This window comes from Osmerus mordax, chromosome 22 (genome assembly GCF_038355195.1).
Source record: "Osmerus mordax isolate fOsmMor3 chromosome 22, fOsmMor3.pri, whole genome shotgun sequence".
Taxonomy (NCBI): domain Eukaryota; kingdom Metazoa; phylum Chordata; class Actinopteri; order Osmeriformes; family Osmeridae; genus Osmerus; species Osmerus mordax.
Window position 1 is genome coordinate 6,267,236 of NC_090071.1, and position 25,219 is coordinate 6,292,454.

General features: G+C 43.4%; 2 protein-coding genes across 2 annotated transcripts; both read right to left on the reverse strand.

Annotated features, from left to right (window-relative positions):
- Window positions 1–10,497: 10,497 nt before the first annotated feature.
- On the reverse strand, window positions 10,498–11,089 carry arl4ca (ADP-ribosylation factor-like 4Ca). Its single transcript, XM_067260275.1, has one exon. It carries the CDS (start codon window positions 11,087–11,089, stop codon window positions 10,511–10,513), a length of 579 nt encoding a protein of 192 aa, XP_067116376.1. The 3' UTR covers window positions 10,498–10,510.
- Window positions 11,090–16,738: 5,649 nt separating this feature from the next.
- Window positions 16,739–23,765, reverse strand: sh3bp4a (SH3-domain binding protein 4a). The gene is made up of 4 exons (XM_067260733.1): window positions 23,645–23,765; window positions 21,136–23,513; window positions 17,135–17,323; window positions 16,739–16,963 (listed from the first exon to the last, which is right to left on the reverse strand). Exons 1-4 carry the CDS (start codon window positions 23,763–23,765, stop codon window positions 16,739–16,741), a joined length of 2,913 nt encoding a protein of 970 aa, XP_067116834.1.
- Between the last annotated feature and the right edge of the window lie 1,454 nt (window positions 23,766–25,219).

The window sequence follows — 25,219 nt, forward strand, 5'->3', positions numbered from 1 at the left end:
ACACACACACACAAATTGCCCTTCATCGGGTTTGTTGAAAGCAGTCAGTACATAACGTGTGCCTCAGAAGAAAACAGGGTTAGCCTAATTCCTGAGAGAAGCCATTCTACTGGCTGGTCAAGTCCCTACAGTGGTTTTGCACTGCTAAAGTTACCCGGCTTGTTTCTCCCAGGGGCCATAGTCAAATCCCAGCTTTATTAATCATGGGCCATTATCTCACTAGCTGAATATGAGAGGCTATTATAGGGATAGCTCCGAGGACTCACCAAGGACGTTATCACACAGAGGAAGCAGCGCTCTCTCCAGCCTGGAAGCATCACAGACTGGAAGAAGCGTAAAGGTTTCAAATGGGTGAATTACACTGAGGAACAGAAGTGAGAAAATAGTAAGTTACTCTAATGTTCAATTGGCATCAACAATCCCCGTTGTTTGGAAAAAAATGAAGACATGGGTTGAAACACTAAATCAGCATCTGCCTGTTAGTCCTGCCTGTGAACTCAACTCTGCCTGAGTCATCCAACCACTATTCTGATTGAATTCATGCCTTTTTATCTTATGTTAGTATCCCAACTCTCATTGGCTCATTCTATCGGATCTTCTCCCAGGGTGCAACAGCTGCAGTTGCAACGAGGCCCAGAACAGCCCCATGCTTACTTATTAATTAAACCTCTTGTGTGTGCGTGTGTGTGCAGCGAAATGTTATCACACTCAGAACAGATTTGACAAGCTTCAGCTGGGAGGGAGGACTGTGCTGAAGTGTCCACAGAACTACTCAGTGAGAAGCCTAAGTTGATTTGTTACATAGTGTGTCCAACTAGATTTCTTAGTTAAATGTTCTCCTTCTTGCTGTGTTGCATGGAAATTAAGGTTGTTACAGCATGATTTGAGGTTAAAGATAGGATGAGTTCCTAATAGATGATATTCACACAAAACAGGGACTGGTTGGACACGGCCTTAGGCTTGCATGAGAAAAACATGGGCATATTGGATGTTCTGTTTAGTTTTACGTATCATGTTTCATGGTACTATTCATTTGCTAAATATTACTAAGCAAAATTGAGACTTTGAGACTATTGAAATGTCTCCTTTTAAACAATATATGATTGAAGATTTCCATATTGTATGACTTACATAACTATCAGGCAGTGTCAGGAAAGCAGAGCATAAAGTACCAAGGGGTACCTTATGAAACAGGCTGAAAGCAGAAGGACTCATATGAACTCCATTTGTCGCTAATGGAAATGGTGCAGTCCCACTGTGCCCAAGGCCCTGTCTCAAGACTATGCAGTAGAGTACATCTTAATGGACCTAAATAGAAGCTTCCAGGTTCTGTTAAAAGATATTACCATACCCCAAAGAATGCAGTAGTAAAGGTCCTAAATACTTCTGTACATTGTAACTGCTGTCTGGTATCCTATGATTAAAGATTTTACTTAAAACGTAAGAAGACTCTTGAACCAAATACTTTAAAACCACTTGCCTCATTATTAATAATCACTTCTTTGTCTCAGTTTATATGTGCATAAACATCCTTCACAGCGTTGTAGTACACAGTGCTATTATTTCTGCATGTGGTCTTCACAACACCCTAATCCAGATGCTGGCTGTGGTTATGCATGACTGATTGGTGCTTTGTTCAGAGACTATTTATTTTACACCCATAACTATGCACCTCAAATACACCTCATTCTAAAACAACAATGAATTTATTTCTGATGCCCGCAGTCTTGTTTTATAATTCTGCTTACAGTTGATGCAGTTTGTGCCCTCTGCTCTGGCTGTCCAGTCTAGGTTAACTACTGTTTCTCGTTACGCAGGTCCCTATTGCTCCAGAATAAGAAAGAAGAAAAACCATGTTTCTTGAGCCATACTTCAACCAAGGGACACCTGAACTTGGTTCTTTGAGAAGAATCCAGTTATCAACAGATGCTCTTCAGAGAGATATGGAAGAATGCTGAGACAAAACATGAAGATTTCTGTTTTTCAGTATGTAGGTCAGAGAACAGAAGTGAATGGCAGGAGCAAGTGTGTCACAATGTGTTGAATAGGAAGAAGCCGGAGCACGAACTCGCGCTACAATCCCATATTCAGGCAGACCCGTCACTGAGACGGAGAGCGAGCAAGGGAGAGAGAGTGTGTGTGTGTCTGTGTGGGGGGGGGGGGGATAATGAGAGAGTGGGAAAGATAAAAAAGAGGGAGTGAGCAACAGAGAAATGCAAAGAGATGAATATGCAAAATTAAAGAGGGGAAGAGGGAGTGAAAAAGATGATGGCAGATGGAGTAGGGGTACGAGTCTGTCCTATTTTATGAAGTCTTTGTTCAACAACGAAATCTCCCAGCAGTGGTTTCGGTCTGCTATGAAATGTCTGACGGTGGGAAAGTTTGAAACGCTGACCTATGTTAGAGTGGGTTACAGAAGGACAAGTAAAGACACCTGAGACCTGGGATAACAGTGATACAGACCAAACGTTCCCCCAGGGCCTTCTCTAACCTATTACAGGGGACGTTTGATCCTCATGTCCAGGTGTTTGTACAGCCTGACTCAGTGAGCTCTGGGTGAGGCAGGCCTGGACCTGGAGAAGCTCCAGCTGCAAACAGGCCTCCCCCCAGGTCTGCTGTGGTACCTCAGAAATCCCATGAGGCTGCACACGGGTTTGTGCAGCTACATCAAAACAGCCGAGGTTTCTCGGAAAGTAGGCTCCACACAGAGCAACATATGGGCATTTCTCTGTGTGTGAAAAGTTATCAATTGAACAATATTGATTCTGGCAGGAGCAGTGGACAGAGAGCGGTCAAGTGTGCGGTTGGTCCAACTGCACTTGTTGACAGGAGAAATCGATTTTTTCATATGTGGTGAAAAACTCTCTTTGTATTGTGCCCTCTCGTCTATCACAGCAAACACATTATTCTGCCGTTCCGCCATGGATGACCTTTGGATCATTGATCTTTGTGAACAAAAGGCTGCATTTGTTGTTTGGTATTGGACACAGGGGACCTCGATTGGTTGAACGTGCTGGAGTGATTGTACATTGATCACAGACCTCTTTCCTGCCTGCCTAGCTTGTGATCTGAGGCATGAAATGAGGGTGCCAAGTCAATAGAGGGGGACAAGTCAATAGAGTTTAGAGCATGTACAATGACTCTAATGACTCATTATGTTGTATGTTAGGGTGACTAACATACAACATAATGACCAAAATTAAAGAGTGTTGATTAGACACAGTTAAGACTGATAAAAACTAAGACTACACTAAACTAGGGTCTGCAGTTTGCGACTATACTAACAGAAAAAAACTGTAACACATAAAAATAACAAATAGTAAAAAAAAAAATCAACTTGTTTTACAAGAAAGACAGTATTGACTGTGTATGATTAGCTCAAAAGAATTACGGACTGTATATAGATCTGATATTAGGAGGTTTCCGTGTTCACTCCCACAATGAATCAATAAACAGCAGGTTTGGAGCTACAGCACCACTGCAGACTGGATTGACTTAATATTGAAACACTCAATGCACTCCCACTAAAGTAGTTAGGCTATGTTTTTGATCCTTATGTTCCACAGAACACCAATATCTGACTGAAATGTTTAACATGCAAAGAAAATCAGCAGTTTATAATGCCTACCTGTGTCACATTATGTTGCTTGGCGCTTAAGTGAGTGAGTGACATAATGTGCCGGTGCATTGAACACCTTTCAAAACAAGCTGCTCGGAATTGACATTTCCTATGACTCTTTCAATGCAATGCATCAAATAGTCAGCTGTACAGTCAACTGTCTTGGCCAGAGGCCAGTGCCTTGTCTCCTTTACAGAGCTCATATCTTTTTCCAAATAAAGTTTTCTGTTATCCTTCATCACCCCAAACTAGATCTTTCTGAAGGAGATGATAACAACGGGTTACTGGGAGTTTGGAAAATGGTCTGGACTCAGACTGCACAGTGGTTCAACTTGCTAATTCACGTTCTTATTTTCAGCGATCCCAGCTTCACACCGCTAAGCCTTCTGGGAGGAGTATCTGAAACCAACAAGACCCGCTCTCTGAATTACAGTGTTCGGCACTGTATAATTTCATTTTGGGGGAATTCACCAGCGTGGCTTTCCGGATATAGAAGGCTCTCTGAGAGGCAGGAAGAGCATAATGTATATTATCTACAATCATAAATAAGTCATAAACAAACTCCTGCTCTCTCTCTATATAATTTCTCCGGATAGCTAATCTTGTGACACAAACAAAGATGGCGTGAATTGAGGTGAGGAATAGAGGGGAACTCAAAGGATGGGCTGGGTAGGAGGTGTCTGGATGAGGAAACTTGAAGACTGAAAGCTGATGAATGTACGTGTCTTTAGTCTTTAGCTAACGAACCGTGGCCAGACCCATGACAAACAACTTCCCATATCTCACAGGTTGTAGTGCGCTTGACCGGTCATTACTTATATCTGGTCAGGTAGGATTGGAAGATGTATGGAGCATAGCCAGAGGCAAAACTTCAGCAAGGAAATTACTGACTGTGACTGTGAGAATCACTACGGCAGGGGAAGCTGGGATCTGGATTTGACAGGGTTAAACGGAGATTTGATGGTATTTACATATGCTGGCAAAGATGTGATGGGTTTATTTTATGGCATATTCTAATCAGTGTTGTGGGTGGAGAGGTCAGAAAAGACCAAGATCTTATGAAGGACCAACAGCTTATCTCAAGAAGCCTTTTTGATCACATGCAAACAGTCTGTAGTCAATCATTTATAATCACATCTTGTGCCATACTGGTTCCCACCTCAATGCATATGGCAAGCTTATGGTGGTTGCTAGCTCCATCCTTTCTCAGTCCCTGGTTGGATAAATAATGTTCCTCTCACAGTACCGATTGTGTGACTCCTTACCTACTGAGTACAGACGTTCCGAGCCAGTTGCTCAGTCTCTGCAAAGAGTAGCTGAGAGAGTTCATTAGAGACATGGAGTGATGCCAGTCTCTCATTATCTCCCACCACTTTACCGACTACCTGTAATTGAATTTACCTCTCATCAGCCAAGCCCAGCAGATGTTGTTTATGAGCATCGGATTCCTCGTTTTCATCCACTTACCCGAGCGGTCCTGCAGAGACACAGTGTGGCTCCCGGCCATGTCTGCAAAGCCTTATGGAAGTTTGAGATGAGTTTGTGGGTTTAGGTCTGGCAGCAAAACGTTGGTTGAGGTGGAGAGAGGCGAAATATCGGAGGTTGACATTCTTTTTTAATCACATGGTGATGGCTCACAGAAACTTGGTGGTGTTGGGAATCCCCACCTGATTGGTTGACCCCATTTCAGCACCTCTCACACAGTCACACCAATGTTCGGCAGGAGAATCCTTTCATGTGGTCATTAAAACAGTCCTCACAGGGCTGAATCCTGGGGCTCTCCCACTCGAATATTTATGGCTAGGATCCTTGTAGTTGACCTTATAGAACTAACTTGTATCTTCCCTGTTAACTTTGAAGCCAATGTAGTGAAGTGCAACAAGAGACTGATCTAAAGTTGAGAACAGAGATTTACCTTCAAGACAAGCAACAGACAGCAAATGTCAGTATTGTACAGGAGGATACACTATAACAAGACGTAGATTTTGTGATGGGTATAACTCAGTGGTAGTGCATTAGACTGCACGTCAAGTGGTGCAAATACATATAAATTCATATTTACAGTAACACAACAAATATTTACATAGCTTATCTTGCTATCAATGGATTCTGTTCCATCAAATAACGTCACTCATGAGAAATGATCGTGGCCCCTCACATTGCATCGCCTGTCTCATGTTGATTGGAATCTTTTCCCAAATTATTGTCCTTGCTGGGGGCAATTTCTTCCATACTCTCCAAATCGAATTCACTCTGAGGATCATGCAAAGCCCCCATTATGCATCCTCTGGTGTCACATAAAAAATAATTGACGGGGATGAGGAAAGAAGTAAAAATAAATCAGAACCAAAGAAACAAGGTCCCACCTACGCAGGGATAATTGACACATCTAAGCTCCTTTCGTGGGTGGACATTTTTCCTATTGAGAGTAGTCATGAGAAGCAATGAGGTGCGATATGCCAACAAAAAAGGGTATCTATAAAATCCTCTTCGAGAACAGCAAAACAGGAGATCCTGCACATTATTATCGCTGGTAGAACATTTAGTGCACAATCCTCACCACACTAACTGTGATGCTGGGAAGACTCCAGACATAAGCAAGCGATGATGTCACTGTGCTACAAAGGGATTACTGGCCTGCTCATCATCTCCATACAAAACACTGATTAGATAGACTGTCAGTAAACACAAAGGAATCACAGAGTTCACTTTGGTTGTGCAAGAAGGAGTCGGGGGCCGAGATGAACCCAGGGTTCAGTCACAGATCAGAGGCATTGTACTTCTGTGGTTCGGTCCTCTGGAGGGAACAACTACATTTACATTACATTAAATTTAGCAGACGCTCTTATCCAGAGCTAGTCCTTCACTGCTCCACCTGAGCTGACCAGTCCCTCTGCTGATGGGAAGGGAACGGCTAGCTCTGACATTCCTGCTTAGCAACGACTTAGTGTTGTGAGCTCTGAAAGGCACCATTGTACTGATGCCATTGGCCTTCCTTCCTTCCTCTAGCGCGGATGTCTAATCCACCTGTTTCTAAACATGATACCTGTAGGGGCCTCTTTCCTTTGGTTCAAACTGACATTCTACTGTAAGCTTGTAATGTTTCCAGTTCCGTGTGTGAGTGTGTGTGTTTGTGTGTGTGTGTGTGAGTGAGTGTCTGTCTGTCTGTTTGTAATCGCAGATGTGCAACAGAGAGGATTTGCAGCCTCCACTCCAACTCTGTTAGAGATCGGATCCGTACCGGTAATTCAAATGATAATGAGGCGTGTTTAAAACCCCGGCATACAGATGAGCCTCTGACGCAAAAGATGCTCCTCCATTTCCCCCCCAGCAGCCCTGGGACTGTTCAAAGGAGATAAACAGGAACCAGGAAATGCACCAGGATTACCCCTTGTTTGACCTCTGATTCAGTCTCCTCTTTTCCAGATTGGAAAATAATATTTCAAACTGCAAATGGTAATATTCCGAGTGATCACTAATGCTATGTGACAAGGAATTCAAGTGTTTTGACTGGCATTTTGAGGTTCAAGTAGGTGGGAAGTGTTTCACAAGATGATCTTGACAGATCACCGAGACTGTATGTTAAGATGCACGTCCACTTTTCCCTCTACCCACCCCCACTTCCTTCAGAGAAGTCAAACACAGTTGGCAACGCAATGCTGGTGTCAGTGCCACCCCAGCACGGCTCTCTGATCTCAGACAAAGGCGTCTCTTTCAACTGTGGAGGAGAGACGAGGGGAGGGAAGAATGCCTCTGACACGTCTGGCTACGGTGACTGACTCTCTCTTTCTCCCTCTTGCTTCCTGAGAGTCGCATTCTGATTAAAGATACTTTAAGTGTAGCTCTGACAGTTACGTCATTTTTGACTGAAACAGTGACAAAGTGAACTCTCATGGCGTGCTGATTAAGCAACCAGCCTAAGTAGATGAGCGCATAATAGTGACACGTGCTCTGGAAAACAACTCACACCTCTTTAATCACCAATTAGGGGTTCTCTGGCATCATTGTTTTCTGTGGGATTTTCTGTCAACTTCTACCATCTGAATGGTAGAACTTTCCTATTAGACAAGAACATATTTTGAAATTAAAGTTTAGTTACACTTAATTTAATCACATTGTAAACATATAAATGCATTGCAGTATCTATTGTATTTAGACAAGCTTTTTATATAAACAATGGGCTTTCAGCTCAATGTTTACTGTGGGTCTACAGAGCTGAAAGTCAATATGTCCCATCTAGCACTTTCCATAATACAGTTACTATCCCAGTGAGTAAGAAGTCACTTCAGATGCTAAGCAAAGCAGCTTTGAGAGCTGAAAGCAGAGAGCTTTCCAATACAAGAATGGGAATGAGAAAGTCTCAGGTGGACAAGTAACAAAGACTCACTTTCTTTTGTCAGAGGAAACAGAATTGTTGAGCTGAATTATTCTTCAGGCTGAACCTAGCGAAAAGAATATTATTCTCACAAGAAGAAGGATGAAAAACATGAAAACATAAAAGAACTACCTGATAGTTCAAACATACAAATATACAAACGCACACACAATTTCAGCTACATTCACACACACATTAATGTTGATGCCTTCCCACAGATGGCAGACAGCGGACTCATCACCTTCAGATGGCACCGGAGGCCTTTTCATGCAAGTTTATGTAAAGGAACTGGGGCTTTAATGTTAGACTTTGAGACCCAGAGTGAAAAATCAAACGGAAAAACATGACATGGTAAAACCGACAGCACCGTCCATATTCTGCTTCTTCTTAAACCTCGCACAAATGCGTGGAGGCTTTACGACATGTCCCTGTACATTTGTGGATATCAATGCACTTGCAAGATCTGCAGAAACAAACAAGGAGACATCTCTTACAGAGCTTAGCCGATATCACTGGAGATGAAAGACGACGGATTAAACTCTCCAGAATAACAGAGGTTTAGATATCCTCAATTCATACATGACCACCCACGTAATCCATGCGCTAAAAAATGCAAGACAGCACCGAAAATGAACAAATAGCCTAAATAATTATAAAAGTGTCAGACAAATGTGTCCGGTATGTGGATAAGTCCAGAAAAGACATGTGGGAGGCAACAGCACTGCTGAAAATGTAAGTAAAACTAGGGCAGTATTCCTTTTAACTACCTTCGTTCTTACCAGCTAGCTACACTGGCAGGATCAAATTAATCTTTCAGAAATTCATGACTTTCCTTGTGGAAACGATAGAGATGCAAGTTTTAGCACATTGTAAACTGCAGAATTATCCTTTGGGTGGGGATAAGAATGTAAGGAAGAGCATCCAGGGTAAGAGCTTTCCCAACTCTTTAATGGGATACTCATAGTAGAATAATAGCACTCTCCAGAAAGAAGACTCCAAGGCTTTTTCGCCATGAAAGGCAGTGTGTTTCTTCAGCTGCCCTCACAGATATGTTCACTCTTGCGGCCTCGGCTGCTGCAAGAGGAGTCTTAACAAGCCGACAAGTGTCAGGAGATGGCAGTTAAAAGCCTCCGTGAGATAGGTTGGAAAGGCTCTGAGCCAGTACTGCTGACAGGTGAGAGGACATGAGAGGAGGCCAGGGAGGGGGGAGCGTCAGGGCAGGTTTGAGGCGAGGGGGGTGGCTGTCAGAAATGTGTCAGTGGTTATGAGCACAAGTGGGAAAGGGAACAAGGTGACAGTGGTGCGTGAGACTAGGCTCCTGAATATTTTAGACCAAAAGAGAAAAGCGGGTTACCGAGAGAGCGGCTGTTTGAATTGAAGCAAGGGCTTGTGTCCCTTAGAAGATACATCTAACAGGGCCAATCGACAATCATATAATGAGGGCATCACAGCATGATTAACAGAAAGAGTGAAATGATAAGAGGTGCTTGGGAGTCTCAGTCCTGGTGTACTGTAGTCCAATAACTGACAACCTATCAATAGCCCTTACCTTTCAGTGATCAATAGGCCTGACCCATCTCAAAAAAATACCCAAAGGTTTTCATATACTGTTTAAGAGTTGTATATTTAATCTAAAGTAATACAGAAGAACAAATCAAATGAATTAAAACCAAACCATGCTTCAGAAACATTTGAATAAAAAAGAAAAACTTTCTGACACATTTATAAGTAATTCTTCTGCACATTGTAGTACATTTACATTTAGTCATTTAGCAGACGCTCTTATCCAGAGCGACTTACAGTAAGTACAGGGACATCCCCCCGAGGCAAGTAGGGTGAAGTGCCTTGCCCAAGGACACAACGTTATCTGGCACAGCCAGGAATCGAACTGGCAACCTTCTGATTACAAGCCCGCTTCCCTAACCGCTCTGCCACCTGACTCCCTAGTAATACATAGGAAGTATTTACCTATCCATAGCCTGTTGTGGAAGCTAAAATAGTGTTTTACCAGATAAGGTAATACTACAAGGGCTTCTATATTGTAATAAAACAAACGAGTCCAGGTATAAAAAGTAGGTAAATATGTCAAAATGGACAGTAAAACGTTTAACAACCAACATAACATGCCAAGTGAATAGCAATGTAGAAATGTATATTCTTGAATTGAAATCCAATTCATATTATGGGATTCTGTGAGAATAGCTACTATGTGCTGTCCACAAGTGCTCTATAGTAACAAACTGCAGTCAAGAAGAGCATGGATTTAGCAGGGATAACTGTACAGGTGCCAGCCCGTTGTTCTTTTTGTCTGTGAAAAATATTGTCCAAAACAGAGGGAAGTGCCGATATGGTGTTCATCAAACCCATTTTTACAGATGTAAGGGCCGTCAAAATATCAACCAACTGTGAGTAAAAAAGCCAAAAATCTTGTTTCTAGACATATACATCTTGTGGAATTTTTGCCTCAATAATGTGGAAATGTTCAGTCACAGTGTAGGCTATGAAGAAAAATATCATTATCGCTTTTTCTTTTGTTTCAGAGATTTCCTTCTCTTTACAATCATGTCATATAACTTGTCCATCCCGTCGTGAAGACCTTCTCCTATGATGGCACATGCAGGCTGAACATGATAGGGGGTGGAGGTGCTCAGTTCGTGCAGTGCCAGTTGCTTCTCAATCTCACTAACAGACAGAGACTTGGGAAGGTCCTGCTTGTTGGCTATTACTAGTAGAGGTGTCCCTTGGTTCTCTGCGAATTTTGTTATTTTATGCAGTTCCGTTTTTGCTTCTTCAAGTCTGTCCACATCAACCGAGTCCACAACATAAATTATACCATCGGTGCAACGACTGTACGGTTTCCACAAAGGCCTCAGCTTCTCCTGTCCACCGACGTCCCAAAAATGACAACTTATTCCCTTAGCAGTTCCATTGCTTAGTTTAATCTTTTCCGTGTTGAACCCAATCGTAGGGACAGTGTTCACGAATTCGTTGAATTTCAGACGGTATAGAACAGTCGTTTTACCAGCGGAATCTAAACCGAGGATGACAATATGTAGAGACTGAAATGCAGCCAAGTTTGAATAACTATTCCCCATTGTAAGATTAATTAAATAAATAAAACTCAATCATTAGTAGTTTACCAATAAAAACAAGAATGGTATGGAACAGCCTAGGAATAAGACATCGGTATTCCGATTGATGTTCCTGTGTGTAACGCGGTGGAACAATCCAAATCAGCGCCCAATGCTCTGAAAAGAACGCACAGACGTAGAAGAATAAACCTCAGAATACATTATATAGCTCCAGCAAATTTGACATCCCGATTGCTGCAGCTGCAAAACTCCAAAACCAGACCGAATATACACACGTACAAAAGAGTGGATTCAGCATTTTCCGTTTTCAAAATTCTTGGCATATGCTAATCTTGTCATGCCAGTTTTCATGGCAACGAGGAAAAGGTTTTCTGTCAGCAAGGACATAGTACAGAGAGACCTCTACACTTGTGGCACTTGCATAGTGCAGTACATAGTATGGAAAGTATCCTATACGCGCCTTATCCAGGGATGCGCACAAGCCAAGGCGACATGTACCAGTTGCTGACCCCGCCCATTAGGGTAATACATAGCATAAGAAACATGACTTCGTTGTTCTCGTTGTCATTATACGTTACTTTTACTCTAATCATTAATGTCAGACAATCTTATTGAGGCATAACAACACCTCAATAGCCCACAAAAGCGTTAGGATCCACAAATACTGTAGACTACAAATCCACAATACGGGTGGAATTGCAGCGTTTATACATTTTGATTCTGCTTGTTACTGGTATCTTAATATTAGTTTTTCAATTCTAGGTGGAACTGAATGCCTAACGTTTAAAATAAAGGTCTGCATTCACATAGGCTCTGCCGACATCTACTGTTAGGCATTTATAGTGCATCCAAATTTTAGCTAGAGCCGAAAGCTCTTGCTGTTTCCAGACTCTCCGCTAGATGTCAGAACAACATCTCCATACAACAATAAGGATCCCTGGCTCTTACCAAATAACAAAAATATATCGCTTTTTTGTTATTGTGCACAGCAGGAAATGCTTGAGCGATTCAGTACAAAGCACACATGCTGTCAAACACAAACACAATAAGTCCTACAATCAGTGGGATCATAAGTGTTGTGTAGACTGGCTGAGCTCATCCCATTAGTCAATAAATCCCCCAAAACTAATCATCTGATAAAATATGATAACTTTTGTGTTATTCTTAATGCAGATGAGAGTTCTCTTGAAACAGACAGAGGAGTCCTAACACCGCAGTGAACCTGACTCAGTGGAACCCTGACCCTCTCTTATTACCCCAGCCCTGTGTAGCCCATTGATTGTGGATTTAATGGGGATAAGATCAATAAACCAGGAGAAAAAGCACCTAACAGGCTCTCCTCAGATCAGCGCCATGTAAATAAACTTGTTATTCGGCCCATCCCTGTTCGCTCAAATGACACAAAGGCCCAGCGCTCAGTTGCCGAATGGGCCTCTGTGGAGAATAAGGCCAGCCGGCTGCCATCTGAGACCCATGCCGGCTTATGCATTATACAGCAGGCTAGTACTGCAGGGGAGGCATTGATTCCTGTCTGTTACATTATTTCATTTGGTCGCTGTCTTGTTTTTCTTAATTCCGTGAAACACTGGACGATGGTTGGGCACTCTGCATGGGGATGATGTGGGTTTGGAGGGTGTGGGTGGAGCAGTATATGTGGTCATCGCACTGGCACACAGCTCAGTGTTTAAAAGCCCAAACCTGTTGGCTGTGTTCTGATATATTTAAAGGGAGGGAGTTCTAAAATCTCTCTCTGCAGGTGATTTCATACCCCTCACAGCCTTCTGTTTCTTCTCTAATGGCCGTTTCTATCATGCTCTGGTGGGCAGGGCCTGCAGCAGGCTGGTCACATGGACAACAGACACTTCTTTCAGGGGGGAAACATGAGAAGAGTACAGAGACCACACATGCAGGGGACTGTGCAAGAAAACCACAAGCCGTCCACTGTATGTGTGACAGTCACACATCAAGGCAATTGAACTTTGTCCTTTCTTTGATCGACAAAATCGTTTGGCGGGTTGACTCAAATTGGTTTCATTTGAAAAACAGATGAAGGCATTCTTTTCTTTTACAACCCAGAAACATGGGCCTTAAAATGATATGTGGAGAAATTGATCGAGTGGAACTGTCGTGCTGTTGTGGAAAGCAGACCACTCAACACCTGAGACCCATCGTGTTGCTAGGCACTGGCCACTTCAGTATCCCTGAATTGTCTCTGTGATGAAAGGGGATATGCTGAAGTATCTAAGCAGACACAAGGATGCACCTGAGAAAGCGTGGAAACACTCGCTTGGGAGCTTTGTTTATCACAACAGGGAAACGCTTGAACTCAAAACCCAAATGTTCAGCATCCGTCTAATGTAATCAGCAGTGGTTCTAATGTGTCGTGGGGGTGGGGGGGGGTTAGTAAGTAGCCTTTTTCATTTAAGAGGGCGTGAGAGTAGTGCCAGAGACCTTTCATTGATTAGCGGAGTAAGGGGATAGAATAATCAGTCCTCTTCCAGCTCCCTCCCTTTCTTGCTTTTCCCTTGACAGCTGAACCAGTGAGACACTGCACTGACCAGCGCCCCGGTAAAAAGCCCTACGGTGACTCGCTTCTTTCTCCCATTTGACAGTGTGATGTATGGGCCTCCTGGGATTTAAGTGAAAAAGTGAGTTGGACTTGTGAGATAAAGAACACATTTGGGCTTTTAGCACGGGATTCTGTGAGTGTACGCTAAGGTTTTTACAATGCTACACAGTTTTACCCAGTCTCTGTAATATCCAATCTCATCCAAATTGTCTGCTGACAGCTATCAATGCTGGTGAAATTTAAATAAAGACATTCTATCTGATTAGATTCAGTCAGGAGCTATACGCGTATTTTTCCATGCCTGGAGAGAACTGCCATTCAAGCACTTTTCCATCTGTCAGACAGAGAAAAGGCTGTCTCTCCACATAACCTTGCTAAGTGTTTATATGGAAAGGTTACCATGGAGACAGCAAATCATCAAAGGAGAGTATTCGACCAATATTTTCTCCCTCCTGTAAATTACAGCTGTTATGAGGGATAACACACATTCTCTGACACACACACACACACTCACAAATTTTAGATTCAAGGCCAGTTGTGATGCCTATGATACAGGGTATTAAATTGAGTGACACACCACTCAGTAAATCGCCAAAGCATCATTTCTGCTCCCTCTATCAATCAGCACCAACAACCTCATTATTAGAGAGTTCTTTCCATTTCAGACCCGACATTAAGAATTAACCATGGGGTTAGGGATGAGGAGAAACTTAACAAGTGGCTTTAGAAACGCATTGCTTTTTCCCAAGCATTCTATTCTTAAGATGTCCTAGACCTGTCAGTCGCAGGCTACTTTGCATCTACACACTGTGGGATTTTACCCGCTCGTACACACTGGGGCTTGGACCGATCCGAGCGTCTCATGGGTATTGGTTGTTTCCTGTGTGACTCAGAAGCGGAGGGGTCATACTTAGACAATGGCGTGACCCTCTCCCAGCGCACGGCCTGGGATTGGCTATTGAGCCGTTACCAGGAGACGGGGAAGAATGCTGAGCCGTGACTCATCTCAAAGCAGGAAGGGAGACCAAGGTGCCCCTCAACACGGGGAGCCGACCTTCCACTGGCAAGGGAGAATAATTATCACAGCTTTAATTAACCGCATTAAAGCGTGTGTGTGGGTGTGTGTTTGTGTGCGTGCCTGGGTCTATTGGTGTCTGTTCTTAGCGTGTGACCGTCAATTATAGAAAATGGACTGTGATCTATGCATTGAGGAATGTACATTGTAGAGCAGGGACATTCATTCTATTTCCAATGTGTTGCAGATCCTCAAGCTTACATTGATTTGAGTTTCTACCACCAGTTCCTTCCAATTGATCCTAACATTTATAATATGATGTTTGTGTATCACTACCCTATCATTAGCAGCACCTCTTATTAGAAAGTAAAAAAAATACTTAAATACTTCTTTTCAATCTATGTTCTTAAAGAATGAAATAACTTTTAATTTTCACACAGGCTATGTGCTCTGACAAGCCCATGACCTCAGAAGAGTAGAGATGTGATGTTTGTCTGTCCAAATGTGGATGCCATGATGTGCATCAAGGTACAAATACTAGAAGTAAAAACAGACCATGAATCCCTTTTTGTCTGATTGAGGCACTTTGAAATTGACAGCCAGTTTATTGAGTGAATTTACAGTGTTCTCCTGTTCTAGTCAACAGATTGCAGACAACCTCATAACACTACTTTGTAGAATATGTCACAGACCAGCGTGATCAGTCAATATAACATGACTTTAAATTGATATTTTAAACTACACGTATTACTATTAACGTTTCTTTTGCTTTCACAAAACATACAAAACCACACTTGTTGCACTGGAAACCTTCACATTACATGGATATACAAACAATTGAAACTATCAACGCTGAGTTGATTGTTCTGTGACTAAAAGGAAGAAACGGCGAAAAATCAAGGGTGAAAGGCTTCTTTCGTGTCTGAAGTTCTATGGAACAGAAACTAGTATAACATAAAGATGGCTGAGAGTATTGGGAAATCAGTCTGGCTGGGTACTTATTTTTTTGATGTAGACTTGGGACTGTATTTGTTACATCTCACATTTGAATGTTTCAAAATTAGGAAAGCAGAGCTGGTTTCAATGAGACCATGCTTCCCTAAAAGGAAAAGTCCTCTTGCTGAATAGAGCTAATTAACACTTAACAAATTACAACTCCCTCAAGAAATTAAAGATTTTGATGACTGCCTGCTAAAGCAAAGATGAAAAGGAAGAAGTTGTGAAGTAGTGCTGCACAGGACAGCACTGAAAACATTGCTACCTAGAGAGCAGCCAACTGGTTTTATGACTATCCACTTCAAATCTCAATAAGTGGGAAGAAAACTATACAGTAGTTGTACTGTTTTCTGTAATTACTTTTGTGACTTTGTACTGCATGCACATATGTGAAACAAACACTAAATGTAGTAGAAAGAACTATCGCCTAAATGTTTTTGGCAAGCAAAAAAACAAAACGTTGTTCCCTACAGTAACAGTAAGAAGAAGACTGCCCCAGGTGGAAAAAGGGGCATGTGTACTGTGAATAGGTCATTATCATTGCTGTGATCATTTAAAAAAAGTATTTCAGAAAAGTTTCTATTTGAAAAACACATTTTCACAAAATACCATGAAAAACAGCTGCTATGCCACTTAATGTAGAAAATATATTGTTTGTAGCAAGAGACTGATTAAAAAGAACCCCTTCTCAAATGGAAGAAAAACCATGTCAACATTTTGGCTTTACTGACTCACCAGTCCAAGAGAGAGAGATAGAGAGAGAGAGAGAGAGAGAGAGAGAGAGAGCGAGAGAGAGAGAGAGAGAGAAAGAGAGAGACAGAAAGAGTGAGAATTGTAGGAATGATGTTCCTAGCAAACCTAATGGGCTTTTAATGTGCTCCGAGTCCGGGTCAGTAGGATCAATAAGCTCACGTGCGAAGGAAAAGAGGTTCAAAGTCTGATAGTGAGTCTGGATCTACATGGTTGTGTGGTCCTGAGGCGTAACTAGAGGGCCTAAGGCGAGGGGGGAGGAGAGAAAGAGAGAACAGATAGAGAGAGTCGGGCACCGAGGACGACGAGACGGCTGGCTCTTTCAGATGGCGAAGTCCCCCTGGCAGGCAGGACTGAAGGCGGAGCTGCGGAGGACATCCAGGCAGTTGACCAGGATGAGGGTGCCTGTCAGGTGCTTCCAACGCTTGGTGATGGGGTTCTTCATCTTGTCCAGGCCCAGGTGCAGCTCCTGGATCACATCCCGGTAGCTGTCCCCGATCCGGGCGGCCCAGGTCAACAGGAAGTCATAGGCTGGCTTCCACATTGACTGGCAAGGCCACAAACAGACAGCAACATGCACATACATTAGAAACCAGTGAAACACTAGTTCAACAATAGGACACAGCCTGATACAAAAATAAATACAAACAAAACAAATCACAACAGGGTGACTGATGACTGCGGTCGAGCCAGGAAGGTAAGGGGGTCAGAGGCTCACCTCATTGTCCAACTGTCCGTTCTTGTCCCTGTGCGGCGCCTCGTAGGCCTCCATCTGCTGCTTGGACACCCTGGCCAGCTTCTCAGCCAGTTCCCTCCAGCGCGTGGCCACCTCCACCGCTGTGGTCAGCAGGATTAGGTCCATGGTCAGCCTGGCCACCAAGCCCTGGCAGTCCATCTTTAACAAGGCCTAACAGGAGCAAAGAGACACACATGCCACCTTGAATCCAACGTTATGGATGGTACCCTTTCCTCAAGAGCCAGCTAACCGAAATCTCTTCCCGTGATTTAGAGAGGAGAATTAGACTAATGGAACTGACATTTGAAGAATGGTGTAATTGAAATAAATACAGAATGCCCACATGCTGTAAACGCACGCAGACACACTTCCAGACTAGTGGACAAGTAGGTGTGCATATTGAAACATGTCATCAAAGCTTAGGAGGATCCTTCACCATCTCCAGGAGAGATCAGGGAAAGAGAGACAGCCGCTGCCTGGTCTCACCTAACACACAGGCAGGCATGTGCGGAATGAGAATAAACCTTGGAAGCCCAAGAAAATAAGCGGTAATCTCCTGCCTGGGCAAAAAAACACAACAGGAGAACAGAGACGTGAGGTTCAGTCTTTCCCTTCATCAGAATCACAGGAGGTGGCGAGCCAATTGACTGTGCTCAGCACAGAACACTATCCAATACCGAAGATAAAGAGACAGTAGAGAAGGACAATTCACACAGGTCGACTGTTTCTGATCTCAGGAATGCTGACCAGCCTATAAAAGAATGGATTCTTCTTAATAAGGCACGGCTGCCAAATCCTTCCTATCTTTATGTAGATTCGGTCGGTGGTAATCATGTCCCTTTGTTGGCAAACCATATGGGACACATACCAGCAGGCTGTCTGTCAGTCAGACTGGGGAGCAGACCAGCCTCAAAGCATTCCAAAGTTGTTCGAGTGGCCAGAGCCACCTGCTGGGAATGTGACTGTATTTTAATGAGCCCCGAGTGCTGAATCAGGTCTCACTTTTCCCTCATAATTATCTAAGATAGAGCTGCCCACTCCACTGCCCATCTGCCCCCGGCTGGCTCCCACCCATCTGCTGACAATGACAACCGACTCAACTTAGAGGGCCCCCACCGCCGGCCCCTCCCCTTCACCCCCCCCATTCCCCTCGGTCAAGCCAGTCAGGCTTAGGCTCAGGCACAATATGCAGTATGATTTGCTTTCCCATGCTGAGTCATTGCCATATAAGTCTTCTCAGTTACATACAGAATGTGCTGCATCCACTTTTCACTGCTCACTGTCCCACGCTACCATTACCATCTAGGACTACAATACATATAGAAATGTTTTTTTTTAAAGGTAGCCAAAGCGAAAATATAACTTTTTCAACAATCTTTTTACATACTTGAGTGAGTGATCCAATTTCATTTTCAAGCAGTGGTCAATACAACGGCTTCAATACAACATTCAGGTCAGCCATGACTATCTCCACCCCATGAAAGAGCCAAGCTATTTACAGAACACTTCTCCAAACCAGATCTTTGGATTGTCAAGCTTCAATCACCCTGAGGAGTGAGTGGTATGAATACTGATGTAGACTGGAAGGCTGTGAGGGACACCTCACCGAAGAAGACATCGTTTCTCCCGACTCTCCTCCATCTCTCTGACATTCTCCTTACACTGTCTGGGGACTGGGGGGTGGGTTGACAGCCCTGACTACTGACTGACAGATTAAATGGACACTGGGCCTCTGGGCTCCTGAAATGGTTTTCTGTCTGACAGTACAAATGAGCCTGCACCTTGCCTCGCATTTCGAATCACTTGTCCTGAAAACGGGCGGGGAAGGGAGAGAAGAAGGGGAAAACCGACAGACAGAGAGGTGGTGAGGAGAGAACACCCTTAACAAGGAATCAGCCTACTCATTAAAGTCACTGAGGTTTTTATAGGAGAGACAAAAACTCACTGCCTCAGCAGTTTGCGGTGTGTAGCAGTCTGTCGTCGGAGAGAGGTAAAGACCTGGGATTTGACCTAGGGATTATTGTGAGCAAGTACGGTAAAAGGCTGGAGCCTGAGACAATGCTGAATGTCCTTCATTTAGCTCTGGTTTTAACCAATTTTTCAAAGTGTTCCTGTACTCCTAGCTAAGAAACCATATGGGCTACTTCCATAAACAGAATATATTTATGTTCATTGGTGTTTCCATTTTTCTCTTCTTAGCCTCTGGCTCATTCCCTTTGACAAGTATTGCGGGAGCTAGCAGGGTAACATGATCTATCAACTAGAAATGTATTGTGGTGTGCTGTGCATTTCCACCCCCAAGCCACCCCCTCTCCAAAACCCACCTTGGTCGGAAAAATATCTCCTCACATTTCACATGAGAACTTGTCAGACACCGACAGACCCGTTACCTTGTGACTCCATGGCTAACAGCTGAGCTACAGAGATGACTATTGGCCACCTCTCTGTCTATTATCTTGTGAATTAAATCTTTGTTAGGAAATCTAGACGACTTAGCCTAAAATGCTACACTCGGAATGTCTCATTCTGTAACAATGATATAATATCTGCTATTTTAGGGAAAGAATTAACTAATCCACACATGACTAAATCATAGTTCATCTGTCAAACAATGCACACTGAACAGTAAGCCTCTTAGGTCTAGAATTAAATATTTCATAAAGATTACTCAGTCTAAAGGTGAAATTGCCTTGTGTGTGTGTTTAAGTTCGAGTCTCAAGCTTATTGCACTTACTATAAAAAATGTGGATGGACAAAAGAGAAAATATACTATATTGAAGCTTCAGTAAAAACAGCATTAAAGATCTAATGACTGTAATGAACCACAACCTAAGTCCAACCCCTTATCAGGGACTGAAGCATTCTCAAACACATTCCCATCACTCAATACTATAAACTGCTAAAACAAGGTGAGTAATCGTGACCAATATGGATCCATTTAATCTCAGCCACTATAAATACAGTATCCAGTGTATCTCAGTTATGAGAGAATTTGCAAGCTTTCCCTTTTCACCGGGGGTCTAACACAGGTAGCCGGAGTGAAAAGATAACATGGACGTTTGTCAAGTGGGCACAAACCGCAAAATCTTGTGTACACCATAAACAATTAGTCTCAATGCTATACATAATCTTGTTGCTATGCATATATTGTATGTACATTATTCATCTTAATTTACAATAACAAAAGACCCAAAAGTTTCTTTTCAGTTGTGCAAAGCAGAACTTAGCAGAGGCTTCTAAAGTTGCAGTGTTCCGTCACTGTTGTGAAGCCACTCTAGTATGGCTGAAACAGCACTTACAGACAGCCTCTTTTCTTTCCCTAGTCGCTGCCATAAATCAGGGTGGGGCTGCACTGCAAAAGTCATCAATTTCAAATCTTGATAGTCCTAATGGCCATACAAGTATATCCATACAAGAAATAAAGGTCAGAACCACCATTGCTTTAACTGCTATGTATCGCTGGTTCTAAGAAACATTTTCAAATATCTTCTAAAAACAAATGTAGACTCCTGTACATTATTAATATATACTTTTAAACAGAAGTATTGTTTAGTCTGTAACAACACCTAATTCAGGGATATGTCCATGGACTTCTAAAATATAACAGAATAAGAGGTACACTGTACATTATCAAAACAACAACAGCCTCACAGCAGAAACTGTATTCTACTATAATTCTGATTCATACACTGTCAAGGGACTCTCCTTCAAATACAACCCCCCTGAGGCATAAGGCAATATGTTTACTACACATACATACACATCAGCAGACCAACACATTCTAATCCCATCACACTGCTTCATTGCCTTTGACAGAATGAGAACGCATTATAGTAACATCTGAACGTGTCATACTCCAATGCCAATGATATATACTGTAGGAATGAAGCACTCACAAAACTATGAGCACAAACACCCCCGCCCCACACACACACAGACACACACACACACACACACACACACACACACACACACACTCTTACCGCCATGAGTTCTCTCTGGAAGGACTTTCTCTCCTTGTTCTCCATGCTGTTGCACTCCTCTTTGAGCTTCTCCAGAACTGACGCCACCCTTTCGGGCTCATTGTCCAATTCAGTCCGACAAAAATAAGCCAAGGGAAGGTTACTGTATCCAAGAGCATCTGCAAAGGCTCTCCAGTTCCCCACGTTCTCCATTAGTATCGTCCTCACAGAGGCGTAAATGTAAGTGAGGAACTTACATGGTTTCAAGATCTGCTCCAGCAGCATGGTTGTCGTGAGATCCGGCCCACAGAAATAGATAGGCTTGACTTTCCCTAAAACCAGAACATTCTTTGCATGAACAAGGCCTGTTTTCCCCTGATAATATCCTATATACCACTCTTTGGTCCACAGTTGTCCTCGGAGCTTAATTTTCTCCTCACTCAGCAAAGCGATTATGTCTCCCTTCTTGTATTCCAACAGATACTGACTCTTAGTTTGCCTGATCACTGTTTTCAGCAACTTCCCAAATTTAAGACTGGTGATACGTCGTTCCTGAAACTGGGGGTATTTTGTAGTGATGGCCAGAGGAGAGAGAACGATCTTACCCACCTCTTTCTTTTTCAGGAACCTTCTCTGGCCAGTTATCCGTGCTCCATTCTTTGGAGGAGGTTGTGGCGTTTGCACACAGAACTGGGCCAGGATGCAGTCCAAAACATCCTTGACTTGGACTCGCAGGGTGAAGTCTGAGATGTCATCGGGGTTGTGCGTGGTGATCATGTACAGGAGTCGGCTGACCTTCCCTAGCTTGACCTGGAAGCCTCGGACAATCCTGGATGACTCATTTGCCTTTACCTCGTAATTTGACATGTTGGAGTATAATCCTATCCGGAGGTCCTGCGGATAGCCTAGGACAAACCGATGCTTCCCCCATAACTGGAGGGCCACTGGAGGGGTAGAATTGGCCTGCCGACCCACCTCATTTACCAATAGAGATTTAGGTGCACAGTCATGACCAAATATGGCCACCACAGTCTTAAAAGAGGGATGGATGTATTTGGGCCCATAGACGCCCAGTGTGATTTTCTTTTGAACGTGGTCCCATACTGTTGTATTGACGCTAAGTAGATGGGCCTGCACTACAACTGCCACATACATACATGGTTCTAGGTTATCAAGCTGTACCTGCACTGTGTCCTTGTATATGTAAGCATGAGGGATGGGAGCGTAGGGGCCTTCCTTACAGTCGCTCCTGACACAGAGGATTTCGGCTATCTGGCTGCTATCGCTCTTCACCACCACCGACACATTCATTTCCAGGGTGATGAAGGACTTGATCTCCATGTTACTCAGCTTGATCTCCACCAAGGGGCTCACGGTGGAGCACCGGTCGTTGTTGAGCTCCAGTGGAGGATCCAGCAGGGCCTTCATGGAGATCTGCTGGGTGTCTTCAGCAGCCACATGGCCTTCAGGAACATGGATACTGATGTGGGTGTCTGGAAGCTGAACAGTCCCACCGCTGCTGTCTAGCCTGCACACAATGTTGGTCTCTACGGGTTGTGTCTGACCCCAACCAGGACTTTGACCCAGGGAATCAAGGTCATGACAAGATCTGGCCAACTTGCGATGGCTTAACCACGCAGTCCTGAAATCCTCCCTGCTCTGAAACTGCTCCGGAGATGGAGCTTTGAGCCCAGTAAACAGCCCAGAGGAAGGCACAGGAGGATTGGATTGTGCCTGTAGGGTGGATAGCTCTGATAAACTGTAGGACCGTTTGCTCCTGAAGAACGGGTTGTCCCTGTGAAGTGTCTGGAGGAACTCGGGGTTTGGGCTGGTGGGGGTCATGTCAAAGATGTTGCAGCTGCTGTAACCATTAGTCATAATGGAACTGGAGGGGGAGAGGGGGGTAGAGGGGGACACCGGTGTGTCAAAAAGAAGCAGGTCTGTTGAGTTCCTCATCCCCCTCTCATTACAGTTCTGGTCTAGTGTGCCATGTCGAGAACCATTGACGAAGGGGTTGGTGGAAGTATGGATGGAGAAGGGGTTGCTATTACAAGGCAGAATAGGTTTCAGGGTAAACCCCGACCACTCACCCTGAAAGTCCAACTCCTTTGCGCCTTCGTCATTGCACTCCCCAAGATTGTCTATCATGCCGCTGTCACTAAGTGAAGAGTTCCTGCAGCTGATTGGCTGAACGTAGGCCGACGGAATGTAGCCCATCTCTGTGTTGTTGTGGGCGTACCACCATTCACCCCCTGACGTGTCCAGTACATACAGACGATCGCCTTTGGAAAACTTCAAAGTGGTAAAGCTCGATGGGCAGTAATCCTTTATGGCAACTACCTCCCGGGCTGTTTCAAAGGAGGCTGAGGTGTCAAGCCTCAAGGCACTGGGAGAAGGCACTGGAAAGTCAGAGAAAAGTCAAAACAACAATCAGAAATGTCTTTCTTTAACAAATGATTGAATCTTACAAAGCAATAAGAAAATATTTTGAGGTTTGGATAAAGAAACCATGACTTCATGGAACGCTGACCTTTAACATCTGTGAGACTGGCCTCTGAGATGGTCTCACCAAGGTCAATTAGCGTGCCCTCTGACTTGCAACGAGGGAGAACATGGTTGGTGCTGGTCACTCTAATACGATGGGCAGCCATACCGGTGCTTTTCCGCAGTCATACTAATCTTCCATTCCTCCAGATGTGAAATCTATTGGTGACGTTCAGTGTCATCTAGGCATGAAACCAAAAGAAAAATTATTGCAAGTGACTGATGTATTCCAGTCATTGTTGCAGTCTTCCAAATGTCCCTAGATTGTCATGTTTGATTTGGAGAACACAGCTTGTTACAACAATGTAAGATTTTATGCTGGAAACAGTATGGCTTGAGGCAGGAAATCTACACATCTGACAAATCCCAGTCATGTAAGGCGTGCTTCAACTCAGGTCACCCTGACCTGTGAGAGCAGAGCAGTCTAAAATAGTAACATCAACAGAATGATCACAAATACTAAACATAATTACATTGCAGTACTTTAAGTACTTTACAGTAAGCTCTTTGCTTTTTATTTTACATTTATTTTACAGAGGTTAATCAAAATCCTATTTTTGCATTACATTATGCTATAACAGCCTACCAAGAGGCAAAAAGCCTCCATTAGGAATGTGGATTTGTATTATAATAAACTTGAGGACAGAACCAAACAAAGGCACGATGACAGCAGCAAATAAACAATCATGAATATTAAGGGAATATCTTCAGTCAGGACGGAAGAAAAATAAGTGCACTTGAAAGCTATATGTCTTGGTGAGAGACAGGGACGTATCCAGACAGGACCCTGACAATCCACTCAGTCCTATGGAGATTTGTGACTCTTTTACAACAAGGTTCTCTCTTCTAAGCCAGTGGGGCTCAGGGGACAATCTCATGTGGATGGATGGGATGATCAATAAAACCAAAGTGACATAAAGACCGGCTTGTCTTTTGATATAATGTCAAGGCTGCGATCTGAACAGCAGAAGCTACATGAGGTATTACAAAAAAACAGCCTTGAGGTACATGCCTAGAGAACCTGTATGGTGAACTGCAAGCCAATGTTCCCTGTCACGATTTCTGCCAATTGGAAAGTTTAATTTAAATTCAAATTGGCATTCTGCTCATTTAAATCCTGCTCACAAAGTGGAAGGTTTTCTTTGCTTTCAACTCCTACACACAGGATAGTGAATCGAGACCTTTAATTAGCATGGCAGAAGTTTGCTCTAATCCTGGGTCAAATGTTACAACTGTAATAACCTGTTACAACAGAATCTTCAGGGAAGATGGATTCGAACTAAAGCTTCAGAACAAACACAGTTAAGTAGAAGAAGAGCAAGGCAAATGTGTGTGTCTGTATGTGTGTGCGTGTGTTTAGATATACGGCAGCCATCTCTACGTCATTAGCCCTCTGTCAAATGATGGCCACATTATTTACCTCTTATTTGCCTCTTCTTCTTTCCTATTCAACACACCCTTGGTAGAAGGGATAGTTGAAATCTGAAGACGGGCTTTCAGAAACACATAACACAGATTACTAAATTAATTTCATCCAATGACATGGCACTATAATTAAGTT

Bases quoted from the DNA above. Each gene is read 5' to 3' on its own strand.
- arl4ca (XM_067260275.1), bottom strand. From the start codon at position 11,089: ATGGGGAATAGTTATTCAAACTTGGCTGCATTTCAGTCTCTACATATT.
- sh3bp4a (XM_067260733.1), bottom strand. From the start codon at position 23,765: ATGGCTGCCCATCGTATTAGAGTGACCAGCACCAACCATGTTCTCCCT. The intron at 23,514-23,644 runs GTCAGCGTTCCA...CTGACTTTCCAG, and splicing joins CAGTCTCACAGATGTTAAAG to TGCCTTCTCCCAGTGCCTTG. The intron at 17,324-21,135 runs GTAAGAGTGTGT...TGCTCCTGTTAG, and splicing joins TCCAGAGAGAACTCATGGCG to GCCTTGTTAAAGATGGACTG.